The sequence below is a fragment of the Podarcis pityusensis genome (assembly GCF_964106645.2).
Source record: "Podarcis pityusensis genome assembly, chromosome: 3".
Lineage (NCBI taxonomy): Eukaryota > Metazoa > Chordata > Lepidosauria > Squamata > Lacertidae > Podarcis > Podarcis pityusensis.
This window is the reverse complement of record NC_138026.1, coordinates 61,489,831-61,504,929: the sequence shown is the minus strand read 5'-3', so window position 1 is coordinate 61,504,929 and position 15,099 is coordinate 61,489,831. Positions and strand designations below refer to the sequence as shown.

General features: G+C 40.1%; 1 protein-coding gene across 1 annotated transcript; it reads right to left on the bottom strand.

Moving 5' to 3' along the window:
• Window positions 1-6,138: 6,138 nt before the first annotated feature.
• Window positions 6,139-13,987, bottom strand: SMIM28 (small integral membrane protein 28). The gene is made up of 3 exons (XM_080999789.1): window positions 13,931-13,987; window positions 13,389-13,626; window positions 6,139-7,296 (listed from the first exon to the last, which is right to left on the bottom strand). Exons 2-3 carry the CDS (start codon window positions 13,497-13,499, stop codon window positions 6,913-6,915), a joined length of 495 nt encoding a protein of 164 aa, XP_080855915.1. The 5' UTR covers window positions 13,500-13,626; window positions 13,931-13,987; the 3' UTR covers window positions 6,139-6,912.
• Window positions 13,988-15,099: the final 1,112 nt, after the last annotated feature.

The following is a 15,099-nucleotide window of genomic DNA, read 5'->3' as shown; positions in this document are numbered from 1 at the left end:
AAACTTCTGGCACGCGAGTTGCTCTCGGAGCGACCCGCAGATTAAATGTTTTCAGTCTGAGAAGCAGCACTGACAAGTGTTTTGTGGATTGCAGACCAAAGAGTTAACGTTTTCTACACCCTCTCTTAAAATGCAAAGGGAACAAGTGCCCCTCCTGCAGAATTGCAGTTTTTTTGCGGGTGGGGGTGAGAAGCAAAAAAGACATTCATAGTTCCCTGACACATTTAGGGATGAACAGCATCTCCACATGCTAGGAATGTTCTCCATAGCAAAAATGGACCAGAGCCAGGTATTGCTTTCTAGAAATGAAATGATTGAATTGAAGCTGGTAGCTCCAGATAAGTAAGAAAAGTATAGCCCAAGAATGGAGAGGTGAAAATATAAATTAATTTGTGGAATTGCAAAATCACCAACTGTCCCTGTTGCGACCTTTCAGCTAAAGTTGTAAACAAATAAGATCTAGAAGTGGGCATAATGATGACACACACTGCAGAAAGCAACCCTAGTAAAAATTTGCAGTCGCCCACTTGTGCAGTGAAGCCAATAGGCAAAGCCTTTATAACACTATAAAAGGCTTTCCAAGCACAGACACAGCGGCCAGGAGCTGGGGAGGGAAAAGATCATCCTTTGGTAAGGAAGACTGACAGGGAATTAGAACCAGTGGATACAAAGTCGCTGGTATATTAAGCAATTATGTTGCATCTGCTTTCATAAATGAGGGCCCAGACTCGAATGAAAATCAGATTTAGGGAGAATTAGTTGATGCAGAGATAATATCTTGAATGTGGATTTTTATTCCCCCCCTAAAAGGGTTTGATGCTCTTTAAACTGTAGTTGCTCCAGAGGTATATGACACACATTTCAGGCATTAAACTGGCTAAACCTCTGACAAAAAATGTTTATGAAGGTCACATAAATGAGGCCTGGCTCTGTAATGTGATCATCTCTAATAATGATACCATACGTGGTGGAAGAGGGAGAGGAGAACAAGGGAACATTGTTGCATAATCATCATTGCCTGCTTAATTGAAATATCACATACTGGTGTGGCATTAAGCAGGTCTCTTCTCCCATCTGCTGTTCGTGGCAGTGCTAAACTTCCTTGCAGTTCCACAGAAACAGCACAGTTGTACCAGCGTAGCACCTTACCCCAAAGAAGACAGCTGTACATCTGCACCAGTGATCCTCTTGTTGCTCATGTATTGCTTTGTTTTGTTCCTCACAGTCAATATCACTGCATGAAAGGCGTATAGTGTGGAATCCTGGCCCGAGATAGGTACTGCCATGATTTTCACACCAGATCGGTACATTAGGACTGAGCTACTTGAAGGAGCATTTATGAACCTCTGGAGGTCTTGAGATTGGCCTCAGCGGCTCTGTTATGGATCTTCCATTTAGTATGATAGACTGACTGACAGGCTCACATGATAGGGCATTTTCATTTTTTCTTCCTGCTTATGGAACTTGTTCCCCCGAGAGTTGTGTTTTGCTGCTGCCCAGAGCCTTTTTTTTTGGTTTTTGGTTCAAGTAAGCTGATTGTGGCAGTATCTTGTGTTGGGAATGAGGAGGCTGGCTGTGGTGCTTTTATATGGTTTTATTTATTTCCTACTGATTTATATTTAATGAGATAAATTATGTAATGATTTTAATTGTGCAGTTAATCATCATCATCAAAGCAATAAAGCAGCATTATCATTAATTCAATTTATACCCTACCCTTCATCCCGAAGGAACTTAGGGCAGAAAAATCCATCAATAGTAAGCAAAGAATGGAAGAAAAATTATAAAAGCATCCCAAAAACATTTACAAAAATAATATCAGCCAGTGATTTCAGGGATCTCAGCTGGAAGCAGTATCTTATTTGTCGTCAAATACTTGGATAAACAGTAATGTTTTTAAATTTCTCCTGATGGTAATGAGGGAGGGCATTCCACAAACAGGGAACCACCACTAAGAAGGCCCTGTCACATGTCAACACTAACCAGGCAGTGCCCACCAACAAAGTCTCATGGAGTTTAGACCTCACAAACAGCTAATGAAGTGGTATGCCTATGTCCACACGATGCCACTTCAAATTGCAGACGGGGGCCTCGTGTGAATGAATTCTTCTTAAAACAAAACCCACCCCATAGAAAAGTAGATATCACAGAGAAGCTTCTACCTTAGCTTTGTGCAAGTTTTCTATGTAGGTGGATTGATCTTTTTTAACATGGAGGGACATTCAATCGTGAGCTCCCACTGGTTGTCTCAGGCTAGTTTATGTGAATGATAGACTAGTGGAAGCCAGGAGACCAAGCAACCTTTTGGAGAGATTTGTTACCCTAAAGCTTGGACTACTACAAGAACTTAGAAAGGAGTTCTGAACAGTTAAATTTATCACACAACTATTCAGTTATCCTGATTCTGATAATGACATTACTTCAAGTTTCTGTTAAATGTTATGACAAAAAATACAAAAAATACTGTATTTTTTTAAGTTGTATAGTCCAGGCAAGGTTTACTGCTTCAGCTGCTACTTGTGATAACAAGGTCACTACCTTTTCTGCACATTGTTCTCTTGTAAAGTAATTTGTCCTGAACAAGTTGGGTTTTTTTTGAAATTCCTATTAGGAAATGACACATGCATGCTTTAATCTGAGAGACTGAAAAAGTCACTATATAGAATTAAGGCTGCAGCTTTTGTATTCCTTTTTGTGTATCTGATGTAAAAGTTAATTAAATAGACTGAGAGATAGCTGGAGATTGGGAAACAAGGGAGGGGAAAGCAGGTTCATAAGAGGCTTACTTGTGACCTGGTCTTGTTCTCTGTTATTACTTTGCATCCCTGATTTCACCCTTCTGTATTGCCTCCTCCCTGTTAAGACGCTCAACTTTGCTGGACGATGAGTAATGTTAGCTTTATGGAATGGGTTCTTCTCTCACATCTCATCTTGCACAAAAGCTCACTATTAGAATTGCCAGTAATAATTGCACCATGCCACAGCTGTGACTTCCTCTGGGAATAAACCAATCTAGAAATAAAACTCCACCCCTTCAGCAAATCCCTCCTCCTACATCACAAAAGCAATATGGACAGATTCTGAAGAAGGATCAATGGTTCTCCTTTGCAATAAGATTTGCTATTGCTGTGTCCACAGTTTGATAGAATAAAATGTGAGAGAACAGAATAGGAAGAAGATGATTAATGGCCAGAAAGAAAACTGTATTTCATCATTTATATCCTGAGTAGTCTTGCATGAGCTTGTATCAGTGACTGTGGTATAGCAGCTATCATGTCAACTTTGAAAATGGGAGACCGAGACAGGAGGGAGATGGCAGAACTACCATTAGTAGTTCTCAGGATCACCTGTGCTCTAATCTACCATATGTAGACTATCACATGTTGTTGATTCACAGGACCTGTGGCAGATGAGGAGGTCTGAACTAGTTGTGCTAGTTCAACCTGCATGGCTCTCACAGGCCACTCTTAAGTTCCTATGCCAACAATTTAGGAATTCTCACCACTTCGGAACAAAACTAAAATTTACTGCCTGTGCGGCCTTTCAGACTGATGTATGGAAAAGCATATGAGCCTGGCCTTTGGAGAGTTTGTAAGTACACCCTTTCTATCTTACTAAATGTGTGTCCTTTTACTATGCTGGGGAAAAAGAGGACTGCTTGGAAATATACATTTTAAAAGTTTTAACAGCCTATATTCCCACACTTTACTTTGCTGCATTCTGTTTTAACTCTCTGATGGAGTTCTCTCACCAATGAGTACTTGCCACAAACTTGGATCTTGGCATCCAGGAATTTTCTTTTATACCATTTCCCCCTCCAACCAGCATGAATAAGGCTTATTACCATTATCATTATGGAATTAATTACCTGCCCTTCACTAGCAGGTCCTGGGGCCAGTTACAACGATTTAAATTTGAAAATTAAAGCAGGTTAAGCAGTTTGTGATCACAGGAATAGGCTGGGTCTTGAAAAAACACACCGCGGGTGTTAAAAGACCAGGGTGAAGAGATGCATCTTCAGCACTTGCCAAAAGCTCTGTTATTAAAAAGCCTTCTATTCAGGGCTGCCACAGAGAATGCCTTCTCTCAGACCACCCCTGAAACTACTTAGGGAGGTATAACTACCAAAAGGGCTGATCAAAACACCCAGGAGGATCTGTAGGGTAGGAGACAAGTCTTTCAGATACTTGGGGCCTAAGTAATTTAGGGCTGTAAATACTAATGTGAGCACTTTGAATTGGGCCCAGAAGTGAATTGGCAGCCAGCAAATAATAAGCATAAATATTATTCTACACAGAGTTGGGCTGGATGTGGTCATTTCAGTTTGCAAGGGTGGGGCACCAATATGATGGTCCACCCACAGAGATGGAAATCAATGTATTCCTTAACACTCTGGAGGATGTCTGGCACTATCTGAGACTCTCATCATACTGTGAGATGCGTAGAGCTATGACACAATTGCTCCTGGGTGCCCTAGCTATTGCTATTGACCATGTAGGTCACCTTAGTACACTAGTGATCTCCATGCAATGAAATGAGAGGGGTGGAGGCTAGGCAAATGACAATTTATTTCATGGTTGTAGAATGTTAGGCTTTCATAAAACATCTTAGTTCAGTAGAATGTCAAGAAATGGAAAGTAAACCTTTGTCAAAATTACAGATTAGTGGAAGTCCGACTGTATTAGTTTTCCTCAATATTTATTACTTTAATGCACTACCAAATAATCCAATTTGTTAAACCTCTGTCAGTTAGCTTGATTTTAAATAAGATGGGCCTATTGGCCCCCTATTGACCTCCAAGTGCTCCATAACAATTACTAAGAATAAGTAAAGAACAAGGCTAAAAACTGTGTCATGTAGGTCATATGCTGATACAGTGTTGGAATAATCTTACGGTGCTGGTTTGATATTGATAAAGTGAAGCCGAATAACTCATTATTTACTGACCCATTATGAAATGATTTCTCTATCTGGATTCAAGTTTACTTGAAACGGGTGTGAATATAGCACCCACATAGGTCATCAGCACCCACATAGGTCATCTGAGGTAAAAATTAATTCACCAGGCAATTATTTGTCCCTGGTTCAATGCACATGGCCATGTGAGGTTGTCGTTATCAAATAAAAACTTTCCATTAATCAATACTGCATTAAAGCTCTGGGATGATATTCAACTAAGTCATACCCATTGAATTTCAGTGAATCTGGTCTGACTATAACTAACTTTAGATACCACTGCTAGTTGTGCAAATTGACCTATGAAAGCCATGAATTCAGCTATCTTGTTAGTTACTGCATATTCACATTTATGAATATGGCTGTGTAGACTGTCTTCTCTCTCACTCTCTCACACACATTAATTTGTCCCAAACATCAAGAATCTTGAGCTGTGGTATTGTTTAAGGGATTGGTGGGGGGTTATTGCTGTTAGTGATATTTTTTTTGTATCTTTATTTTAGCTCTTATTGTGATTTGCATGGAAGTTGTTCCAATTGGTTGTGCATTTTCTGGTGTTTTGTTTATGAATACTTTTGCTATGTTGTAATTGTGTATTTTTTCACGTTGTAAGCTGCCTTGAGCATGCTTTGTACGGTGGAAAGGTGGCATAGGAATAAAATTATTGATTGATTCATTGAAGATTGGCACAAAGGGTAAAAATTTAAATGGCAAGAAGTCAAATACATAAGGGTGTAATGTGACCAAGAGATGGGGAATATAACACCGGGAGTGGCATGGTTGCTAAAACATACTGACTTTATTCTGCAAATTCTTATAAAGGGAAAGAGAGAATATATGCTATTCACTATTGATGGCAATGAAAGCTGAACTATCCTCATATCCAACTCCCTAAATAACTGCACACACATCCTGGACTGCACATTCAGATATATCCTTGACAGAGGTTTGTTTTCATTTCTTTATGAGTTTTATCCTACTCTTCAGCCAAAAAGGGAGCTATCTGGCATGGTAGCACCATTGGATGAAATATATAGTTTATGTTTCTGTGCTTACCATCTATCCCTATGCAGACAGAGATATATTATGTCCCGCCTTTCTCCCAGTGCAGGACTCATTGTTTGAAATGGGGTGGGGAGCAGAAGCAAACTAAAAGGTGATTTAAAAAAACAAACCCTTTATTTTTTTATTTTGCTAGATTTAGTCCACCATACACTCAGAGCTGAATGGTTACATGACTTGTGTATTCTTTAATTAAAAGTATAAAACAACGTGAAATCGTTCTGTACACTCTGTAGACCCTATCGCATTGCTGCATTGTTGTGTCATTACTTGCCACAAGTCTGTCTTCCATAGAAGGCCTGGACCTTTCTGGGTCGTTTTTACTTGTATTCAGACTTCACAGCTGTCAGAAGAACAATGGAAGGCCTGTAGCATAATAGTAGCCCACTGCCAAACATAATGATGGTATTAACTGGTAAATAGGCATCTTCAGCCCTCACTTTTCAGATTCATGTTAAGTGTCATTGCAGTCTCTATTTTGACTTTTGACTATTCGTTAAAATCTTCAACAAGTTAGTGCAATTTTTAAAAAAAACGTTAAAGCCCTTTCAGTTATTGGTGTGTGTGTGTCTCTCTGTGTAAAAAAAGTCCCCAGCATAATTGTTTTTTACCACAGCTGCTACAGTCCACATTGCTCAGACTTAGCCTTCCAAAACACCTTTGCTTATGTCAAATAGTGCAGAAAAATCTGAGGTACAGCATTAATTTCATTGTTTTCTCCTACACAGCAATCTTGTAGAGTTTTTTGTTTTGTTTTCTGTGCCGTTTAAAAATGGCATAATTAAGCATATTAACTGGTCAAAGTTCCTTTATGATTGTAGCTATTCCCTTGTTTGGAGTCCCCCCCCTTCTTTTAAACCACGAGAACTGCAGCCATAGTTATTTCCATAGGTTTTACTGCTGTTTTGTCTCTTCGTAAGGAGGCACTGGATCTTGAAAGAGCTGGATGTGGTCCTCTTCCATTGAGGTTTTCATGGTAGCCTCCTCGTATGACGGAGGCAAGCATACAGTGAGAAAGGCAGTTTCAGGGAGGAGAGTGGAGTAATGAAAGCTCTGCTCACTGCTCCAGGGCAGCACTGAGAGAAAGTCAGTCACTTCATGCTCTGGAAGGGACTCTGGGAGGTCAATGCTGAAGATCTGAGCCTGAGGGTTACGACGTCGGCAGCGTCTGTAAAGGAAGAGCAACAGGAATGCCAGAAAGAGCATCATGGTAGCCGGCAGGATGATGCATAAGAACGGTTCAATGTCTTCTTTGGTTGAGCTTGTTTTGTGCTGACTCTGAAACAGCAACCAAGAGAAGAAAAACGTATCAGGCATTTGGGAATGCCAACACCTCACTTTATCATCAGCTCAGGTTACAGCACAGAAACAAAACCAGGTTGCGCTAGAGGACATGAAGAAATAGCTACTGGTTATTCTACTAAAAAGGGAGTTTTAATCTTGCACCACAGCCAATGAAATAAAGCAGGTCAAGAAAAATAGCAAGGCACAATCCACACCAAAGTGGAATCTAGACACATATTAAAAATGCTGTGAAAATGCTTTTTTTTTTTGTTAAAAAACAACAAAAAAACTGTGTTGAAAAAAATATTGAATTTGCCATAGCTCACCATCGCCATCTAGTGTCACATTTGTATAATGCACTTTACAACACACTTAAATGTTTTATTTGCAGCTGTATAGTTGAATCCCAAGTTAAACATTTCTGCAAGGCAATTCTATGCATATTTAATCAGACATAGTCCCACTGAGTTCAGTGGCACTTAGTTACAAATATGCGTATAGAATTGCAGCCCCAGGTCTTGTTTTCAATGAGAAATGAGAGTGCTGTTGAGCACATGCCATATTTCTCTCTTGAATTTTTTTTTAAACTGCTTCTATGAAGATCTTTCTGCCCACAAACCCAGAAAATGTCCCACACTTCTATTTTCTGGAGGTGTGCAGAACACAAAAGGGCAAATGATGAACCTCTGGCATTCCCAGAGCCATCCAGAAACCCATTGGATCCACCAGCCTCTGAGGGCAAACCATCCTAATAGGTCTTCATGGCCGTAGTTAGGGGGTGGTGAGGTGGGCCCCTGCCAGGGGTGCAGGCAATGGGGGGTGCAAAATTGGCTAAAAATATGTCCATAAATATAAATATTGATTATTGCCTCATAAGAAATGGCTTTAAATAGAGGGTGAATTGAATGGGTAGAAGGGGGTTGGGGTTGGAGGAGAGGTGGAAATAAGAGCTAATTTGTCCATGCCTAGGGGGTGCAATCTGGACCGTTCTGCCAGGGGTGCAAGATCACCTAGCTATGGCTCTGCCACCTCTGCTGGGGGGGGGGGGGAAGCGTGCTGAAAGCCTAAATCTCAACAGGAAGTGATCTGACCATGACAAGTCATCTACACTATTCCTCTCAGTCAGTCCTGGTACAGGACATGTGTATTGATGTCTGACAAGGAAGCCAGTGTTCTGTGAATGCACACCTACTGTTGGGAGTACCTGTCCACAGAACAGAATAGAATTCTGTCTGTCCTCAGAATGCCAGCTCACACTCGCCTAAACAACCTTTCTGGCTGAGAGGAGTCACATTGAGGATGCTTGCCAGTACAAATGGTCCCAAACTGCTTTGGTTTTCCATTAATGCTCAGCAACCGGCAATCCTCCTGTAGGCAATACCTCCTGGTATTTAGTACAGTGGTACCTCAGGTTAAGAACTTAATTCATTCTGGAGGTCTGTTCTTAACCTGAAACTGTTCTTAACCTGAAACACCAGTTTAGCTAATGGGGCCTCCTGCTGCCACTGCACCGCCGCTGCACGATTTCTGTTCTCATCCTGAAGCAAAGTTCTTAACCCAAGGTAATATTTCTGGGTTAGTGGAGTCTGTAACCTGAAGCGTATGTAACCCAAGCTACCACTGTACTATCAGAATGCAGAACATAGAGGTGATGCAGTGGTTGCTGAGAAAACTTAGTGACCAATGAAATAAGGCATAGAGAGACTGACAGTAAGTGACATAAACTTAGAGGAAAGTCAGGTCGCAGAGGAAGAGGCATTTAGAAATAATTTTGAAGGATAGCAATGTGGCTTAAAAAACAGGAGGGATAACTGTTGATGATCTTGTATGGAATAAACAGAATGAGGGTGGATTAAGGAAAGACCAGGGAAGATATATAGTCAGGCTGAAGGATGCTATTGATTTTTCTCCTTGCATTTGTTGCTGCACAATAATCTTAGACCACAACCCCTAAGCCCCATGACATGTATATAAGTTCAGCTGCTTTTGCATTGCTTTCCCTCCCATATATAGACAGAAGTCTGTGCTAGCACTCTAGAATACATAAGTTGTGTCTAAGTGCACATTCCATTCGAACAAACGTCATGCCTTCAAAAACCAGTTGATAGCATTTGGTATGCCCAGTGCCTGATTGGCAATTCCATATGAGAAAATATACACAATATTACCTATGATGAATGCAGCTGTGTCTGCAGTGCATGCGATAGGAAGCCAGTCACAGCTTCCTGTTGTGTGTGCACATGGTAAACACACGAGTGCTCATTCCTTTTCAAAGCATATATTCAGGACATTCATTCCTAGATCAAGGCAGCACATAGATATCTTTATTGTGTGTAATTTCTTTTGGAGTATTATTGCAATATTGTATCAAATATGCACAATGTGCACTAAGAAGGAAAGTCTTCTCCTTGCTATCAGAGTGCCTTTTGCACTTAGGCATCATGAAATCAAGTCAGCGTGAACAAGGCTTTTTTCCAGCCGGAACTCAGTTCCGGCACCTCTCAGGTGGGTGCCATTGCCATTGTAAGAGAACAAGGGAGGCGTTCAAGAACAGTTCTAGCACCTCTTTTTCTAGAAAAATAGCACTGAGCATGAACATTCCCACATTGCACTAGGAACTCAATATAGAGAGGGAAAAACTAGTGCTCATGGTTGTTTTTGAGTAAAGTGCTATAGACTCAGTTAAAAACACACATACAATGGAGTAAAATCACACTATTTTAATTATCACTTTTGGGAAATTTGTGGAAATAGTAGAATAATGAAATTAATATTGATTTAAGGTTTGGTGCCCGCCAAAAGTTTATTATGCACCAAGAGTGGAGCAGAGATAGCAAAGCTGTGATGAAGAAACCTTTGGCCATTGGGTCATGGTGAAGGAAGTGGGAGTTTTAAAAGGCTTCAATTAAAAGTATGAGATGGGCATCCCCACCTGATACATGTTTATAGCACATTGTAGTTTTGGTTACTGTAATACCAGGAAATTGCAAAAAAAGTAGTAGTAAATAACTGGCACAATGAATTGTGAGATAAATTACAGTTTTCCTTAAAGGCTTTGTAATATGGTTGGTGGTAGTGGGGAGAGGTGGATGAGATAAAGGAAAGCTGTGACTTTTCTCTTCCATTCCATTTTAGTACAAATTGCAGCCTAATGGCTGAATCACAAACAGGATGCATTCCAAATGACTCTTAAGTGCGCCTTCTACCCTCTGTTTTTTATACCTCACTAGGGAAAGCAGAATCAATATTTCCAAATGCGGGAGCAGTGAAAGCATTTGTTGCATAGATTTTCAATATGAGTCGTCAGATGTGCTTGAATATTGTATGCTTTATAGATGCAGAAAACTTTATCATAGTCAGCGTGCTGATGACTGAAAATGTTGCTTTTGGGAGGCTGATATAATGGAGGCTGGAGACAGATCATATATTTTTCAGACAAAGTGGGGAGGGGGAAATCACTGTGTGGAGTGCGATAAGTACACTCATTCCACTTAAGAACTCTGGTAAATAGATTTTAGTGAACATTTGCAGGCTTTTGTATTTTTCACAACTCTACAAAATCATATGTGACGCTGTGGAAAAAGAAATGTGCATGTACACTAAGAGAAGCAATACCTTTCTCAAATATCTTTCACTTCTTAAAAAAGATAAAATTGCCTGGGTTTTTAACCTAGGTTCTCTTTCATGAAACAAATCTTATCATTTTGTGCTTTCTTTATTTTACATCAGGCATCCCTCCTAATACTTTGCATAGCTGTCAACTTTTCCCTTTTTTGCGAGGAATCCTATTCGGAAAAAGGGAATTTCCCTTAAAAAAGGGGAAAAGTTGACAGCTATGATACTTTGGTTATGCTTTTTGGTTGACAAAACAATTTGGGGAAAATATATCAGCGATAAGAGACATGTCATTTTGGTAGAAGAAGCTGATTTGCCCAATTTCCTAATATTATCTATTGATATAGTGCCATCTCTGTACATGGTACTTTACAAAGAACATATGTGGCAGAAGTTTATAATATAAAACAGGCGCAGGGAAACAGCAGAGGAAGAGGAGGAAAATGGAGGCAGGGGTAGGCAAGGGAATAATATTTTATTATTTCAGTAATGCATACTTGGGCTTAATTACAGTTAGCAACAGGCTAGCTATCAATTCTTGTTTCTCTCAGTTTTTCCTTTTTCCAGCCTCAAGTTCAGTTTACCACTTTTCTGCATTGCATTTTTAAAAAAGAAAACCCTCAAGAAAATTCATCAACATTTGTGTGCAATTTGTTTTCCTAATAAGCACATTTTTGCAATGAATTTTCCCTAACATAACACATGCTGTGTGTTATTTTAATGAACACGTGTTTTTATGCACATGTTTCCTTAAGGTACAGTGTTTCATACACATTTTTGACTGGAGAACTGTATTGCAAAATTCTGAGAAGTGCAAATTTCAAAGGACAACTTATTTTGGTACATGTATTGTTTTGGGAAGTGCAAATTTGCAACTGAATTACTCTACCACCCCTAGGTACGGAAATATATAGAGACTAGGAGCTATTAGCTGGGCACAGAATTATAATTCTACGTATTATGTAATACTCAGAAGCGACAAACTAAAAACACATGCAATTCAAACTTTTCTCTAACTGGAATGCCTAAGCTAATGAATGGGCAGGGTGCCCTTTCAGTGAGGGGGACAGGGTAAGAATTCAGATACCATATTATATAGTGTGCTTATCCCCAAGTCTGCATGGGACTCTCTGCTTTTGCAAGTTGTTCTACACATTCATGAATGTATTAGTCCTGTTATGGAGGTAAGAAAAACAATTTTACTTCTTTGTTAACTAGTTTTACCTCTGGAAAAAACCTGCTTGTGTGACCACTGTGGGCAGGGGGCTAGTTCCACTTGGAATTAATAATTAAAAGCAGAATTGTGCGTAAAGCGGAAATTGTTTCATTCAAAAGCAGGAATGATTTGTGTATGAAAATTGCAAGATTTAATGTGAAGTGACTTTTAACAGAGGTCCAGTCCACAAATGCACATTCATAAATCCCATTGACTTTCACATCAGGTAAATGATGTGAATATGCTCATGAATTGTCACATATTTATCACCACAGGCAGAGGTTCTGTATCATTTAGTGGCAACTCAGACCCAATATATTTCAAAAGTTCCACCAAGTGAATGGAATCAAGTGTTGGTGAATGAAAAACAAATGGATATGTGAGTGAGCCTAGAAAATCCCACATATTGAATATTTGCATTTAACTGAGGGCTGTTTTGGTTGAGGCGATAGCAGCAGAAATCAGTTTATTGTCATATACAATCTATTGTTTTGGTCCTGTCACAAATGGATCTACTCAGTGGGACTTACTTCTGAGTAGGCATGCATAGGATTGCACTGCTAATTGACTTAATTGCAGACATGCTGGTCTAAGACAGATTTATTTATTTTTATTCAGCATGGTTAGTACCTTCTATAGGGAGTGTGGACAAAGTTATTTCTTCTGTATTAAATGTTTATCCTTGGATATTAATTTACTCCAGGGCTAAACGTGACCTTTTAAGTCTCTTTCATTCTCTGTGAACTCTCCCTCTTTACATTCAGGGCAGTGTTTTCATTTCTGACAGACGTCTCCCGCTCCCTCCCCTTGCCAGTTCCCTACACTCTGTGAAGTAATTTGCGCAGCTTAGAGAATAAGAGTTCAGCACTTCAGTCTAACATCTGTGGAAGGGTTTGCAGAGACCCGATCAAGGGAGATAGAGAGAGATTTGGGGTGGGAGGAGAGACAAGGAGGGATGCATTTTGAAAGAAAACGACAGATGAAAGAACAATTATCTCATTTTGTAACCCATTATCAGTTTTGGACTAAACTTTTAGCATCTCTGTCTACATAATGCCCTTTTCTCTCAAGTTGTTGAACAGAAAAATGAGGCCCTAGAACAGAGAATAAAATGAAGATTGCATCTCCCCACCCTTGAAAGTCAGCTTATCTGATATTACATGGTCCAAATTCTATCAAAACTGTCTTTTAGTCATCTCTCTTAAGAGAAGAAATTGTAAATTCTTGAACGGAGCAGAAAGAGCTGTGTACAGACCTGTAGCTGTGTTTCCAGCAATGGGACACCTGGCTCACTAGTTAACCAGTCATAGTTTCCTCTGTCAGCGTGTCCAAATTTCTTCCAGCTGCTGTCTAAGAGCCACCTCATGCTTTCATGAATGTTCCTCGTTGTTCCGCTTCAGTTTAGGTCCTTTCTTTTTGGTCTCTCTTAAACGGTGCCCTTACTCTTGACACAGCTGGAAATGTCTCAGCTAAAACCCATTTTGAAATTCTTCCTGGGTGGAAGCAACAATGAGAGAGAGAGGGAGGGAGAGAGAGAGAGAGAGAGAGAGATAGCGAGGTAGCACAGTAACCAAATGAATCTCAGATGCTCCTCCGTCTTCCAACTCAATCTCTCTGGATTTGCTTCAGTGGCCTACATTACCAGAAAGCTGGCATCAGGTATCAGGGATGGGACAGCATTCTTCTGATTGGAGGGTTGCTTGCATTAGGATTATTAAAGGGGAATTTGCATAAGAATCTGAGACCACATGCTTCTAACTCTGGGTAATTTTCTAAATTTAGAGATTTAATAAATACCTTTTGGGGTGGGGGCAGGGAGTAATCCATGTTTAAAAGAGAGAGAAGTGCTTGCACCTCTACAAAGTAATAGTAGTAGAAGTAAAAACAAACAAACAGTCACATTTTGTATTTTCACTTGGATGTAATGTAAATAGCGAAAGAGGTTTCTGGGTAGGCAGGCAAGGGCATAAGGCTGAAAGGTGTTCTGAATTATTTAGGAGTATTAGATGTAGATGTTAATGATAAATCCGCAGAGAGGCTGCTGCCAGAAAAGGCTTTGGCCACAGAGAATATATGATTACTTTCAATAATGGTTAACAACACATCAGCTGTGCTTAATTCTGCCCTTGCTTTTTAGGATAAACATCATTAGGCCTAAATCGGTTAGTGTAATTATTTAAAAAACAAAACAAGAACAGCTCTGATCACAGAAGTATGTAGAGATCAGCAGTGGGGTTTCCCCCCCTTTTCTTTAAAAGTGTTATCGGCTTATGGTTCATGTTGTCATCCCGTTACTATGATGCTAGTAATTACTTTAAAGGTAGTAGGAATAACCTTCCTTCTTAGAGTGCTTTCTTTGTATAGAAATATCAGTGAAAGGCATCAGAACTGCTATTTTTTATTCCTTGTTTTGCGGGTGTTCTGTTCCTAGTTATGTGAGCATGTCTGAAGAGGACTAAAGTTGGTTCTGTTTGATGCCCTAAAGCAATCTTGACAACACTCACCTGGGATGATAACTTTTTTTTTTTATAAAAAAAGTATGTAAGCACTCCTGGTTTGAATGATTAAACAGGGGACTACTACTTAGCTTTTGGAAAGAGCTGCTTAAGGCAGGTATCCCCGAACTCGGCCCTCCAGCTATTTTGGAACTACAAATTCCATCATCCCTGACCGCTGGTCCTGTTAGCTAGGGATGATGGGAGTTGTAGTCCCAAAACAGCTGAAGGGGCAAGTTTGGGGATGCCTGACTTAAGGGGTGCAGGGCAAGCTGTGTGGCCCACATAGTTTTGTCCTCCAACTGAAGGGGCTGGTCAAGGGACTCGGGAGACATTTCCCAGAGGCTGCCACTGGTGACGTGCTCCCTACTTACCAGCACCTGCTTTCTCACTCTGCCTCATGGCAGGACCAGTTTGATGTCCACAAAGAGGAGGATTGCAGAAGTAGTTGGATGTTGGTAGTGAGAACAA

Coding starts and splice junctions, on each gene's coding strand:
- SMIM28 (XM_080999789.1), bottom strand. CDS start 13,499: ATGAGGTGGCTCTTAGACAGCAGCTGGAAGAAATTTGGACACGCTGAC. Junction 7,297..13,388: donor TGCTGGAAACACAGCTACAG/GTCTGTACACAG, acceptor TTGCTGTTTCAG/AGTCAGCACAAAACAAGCTC.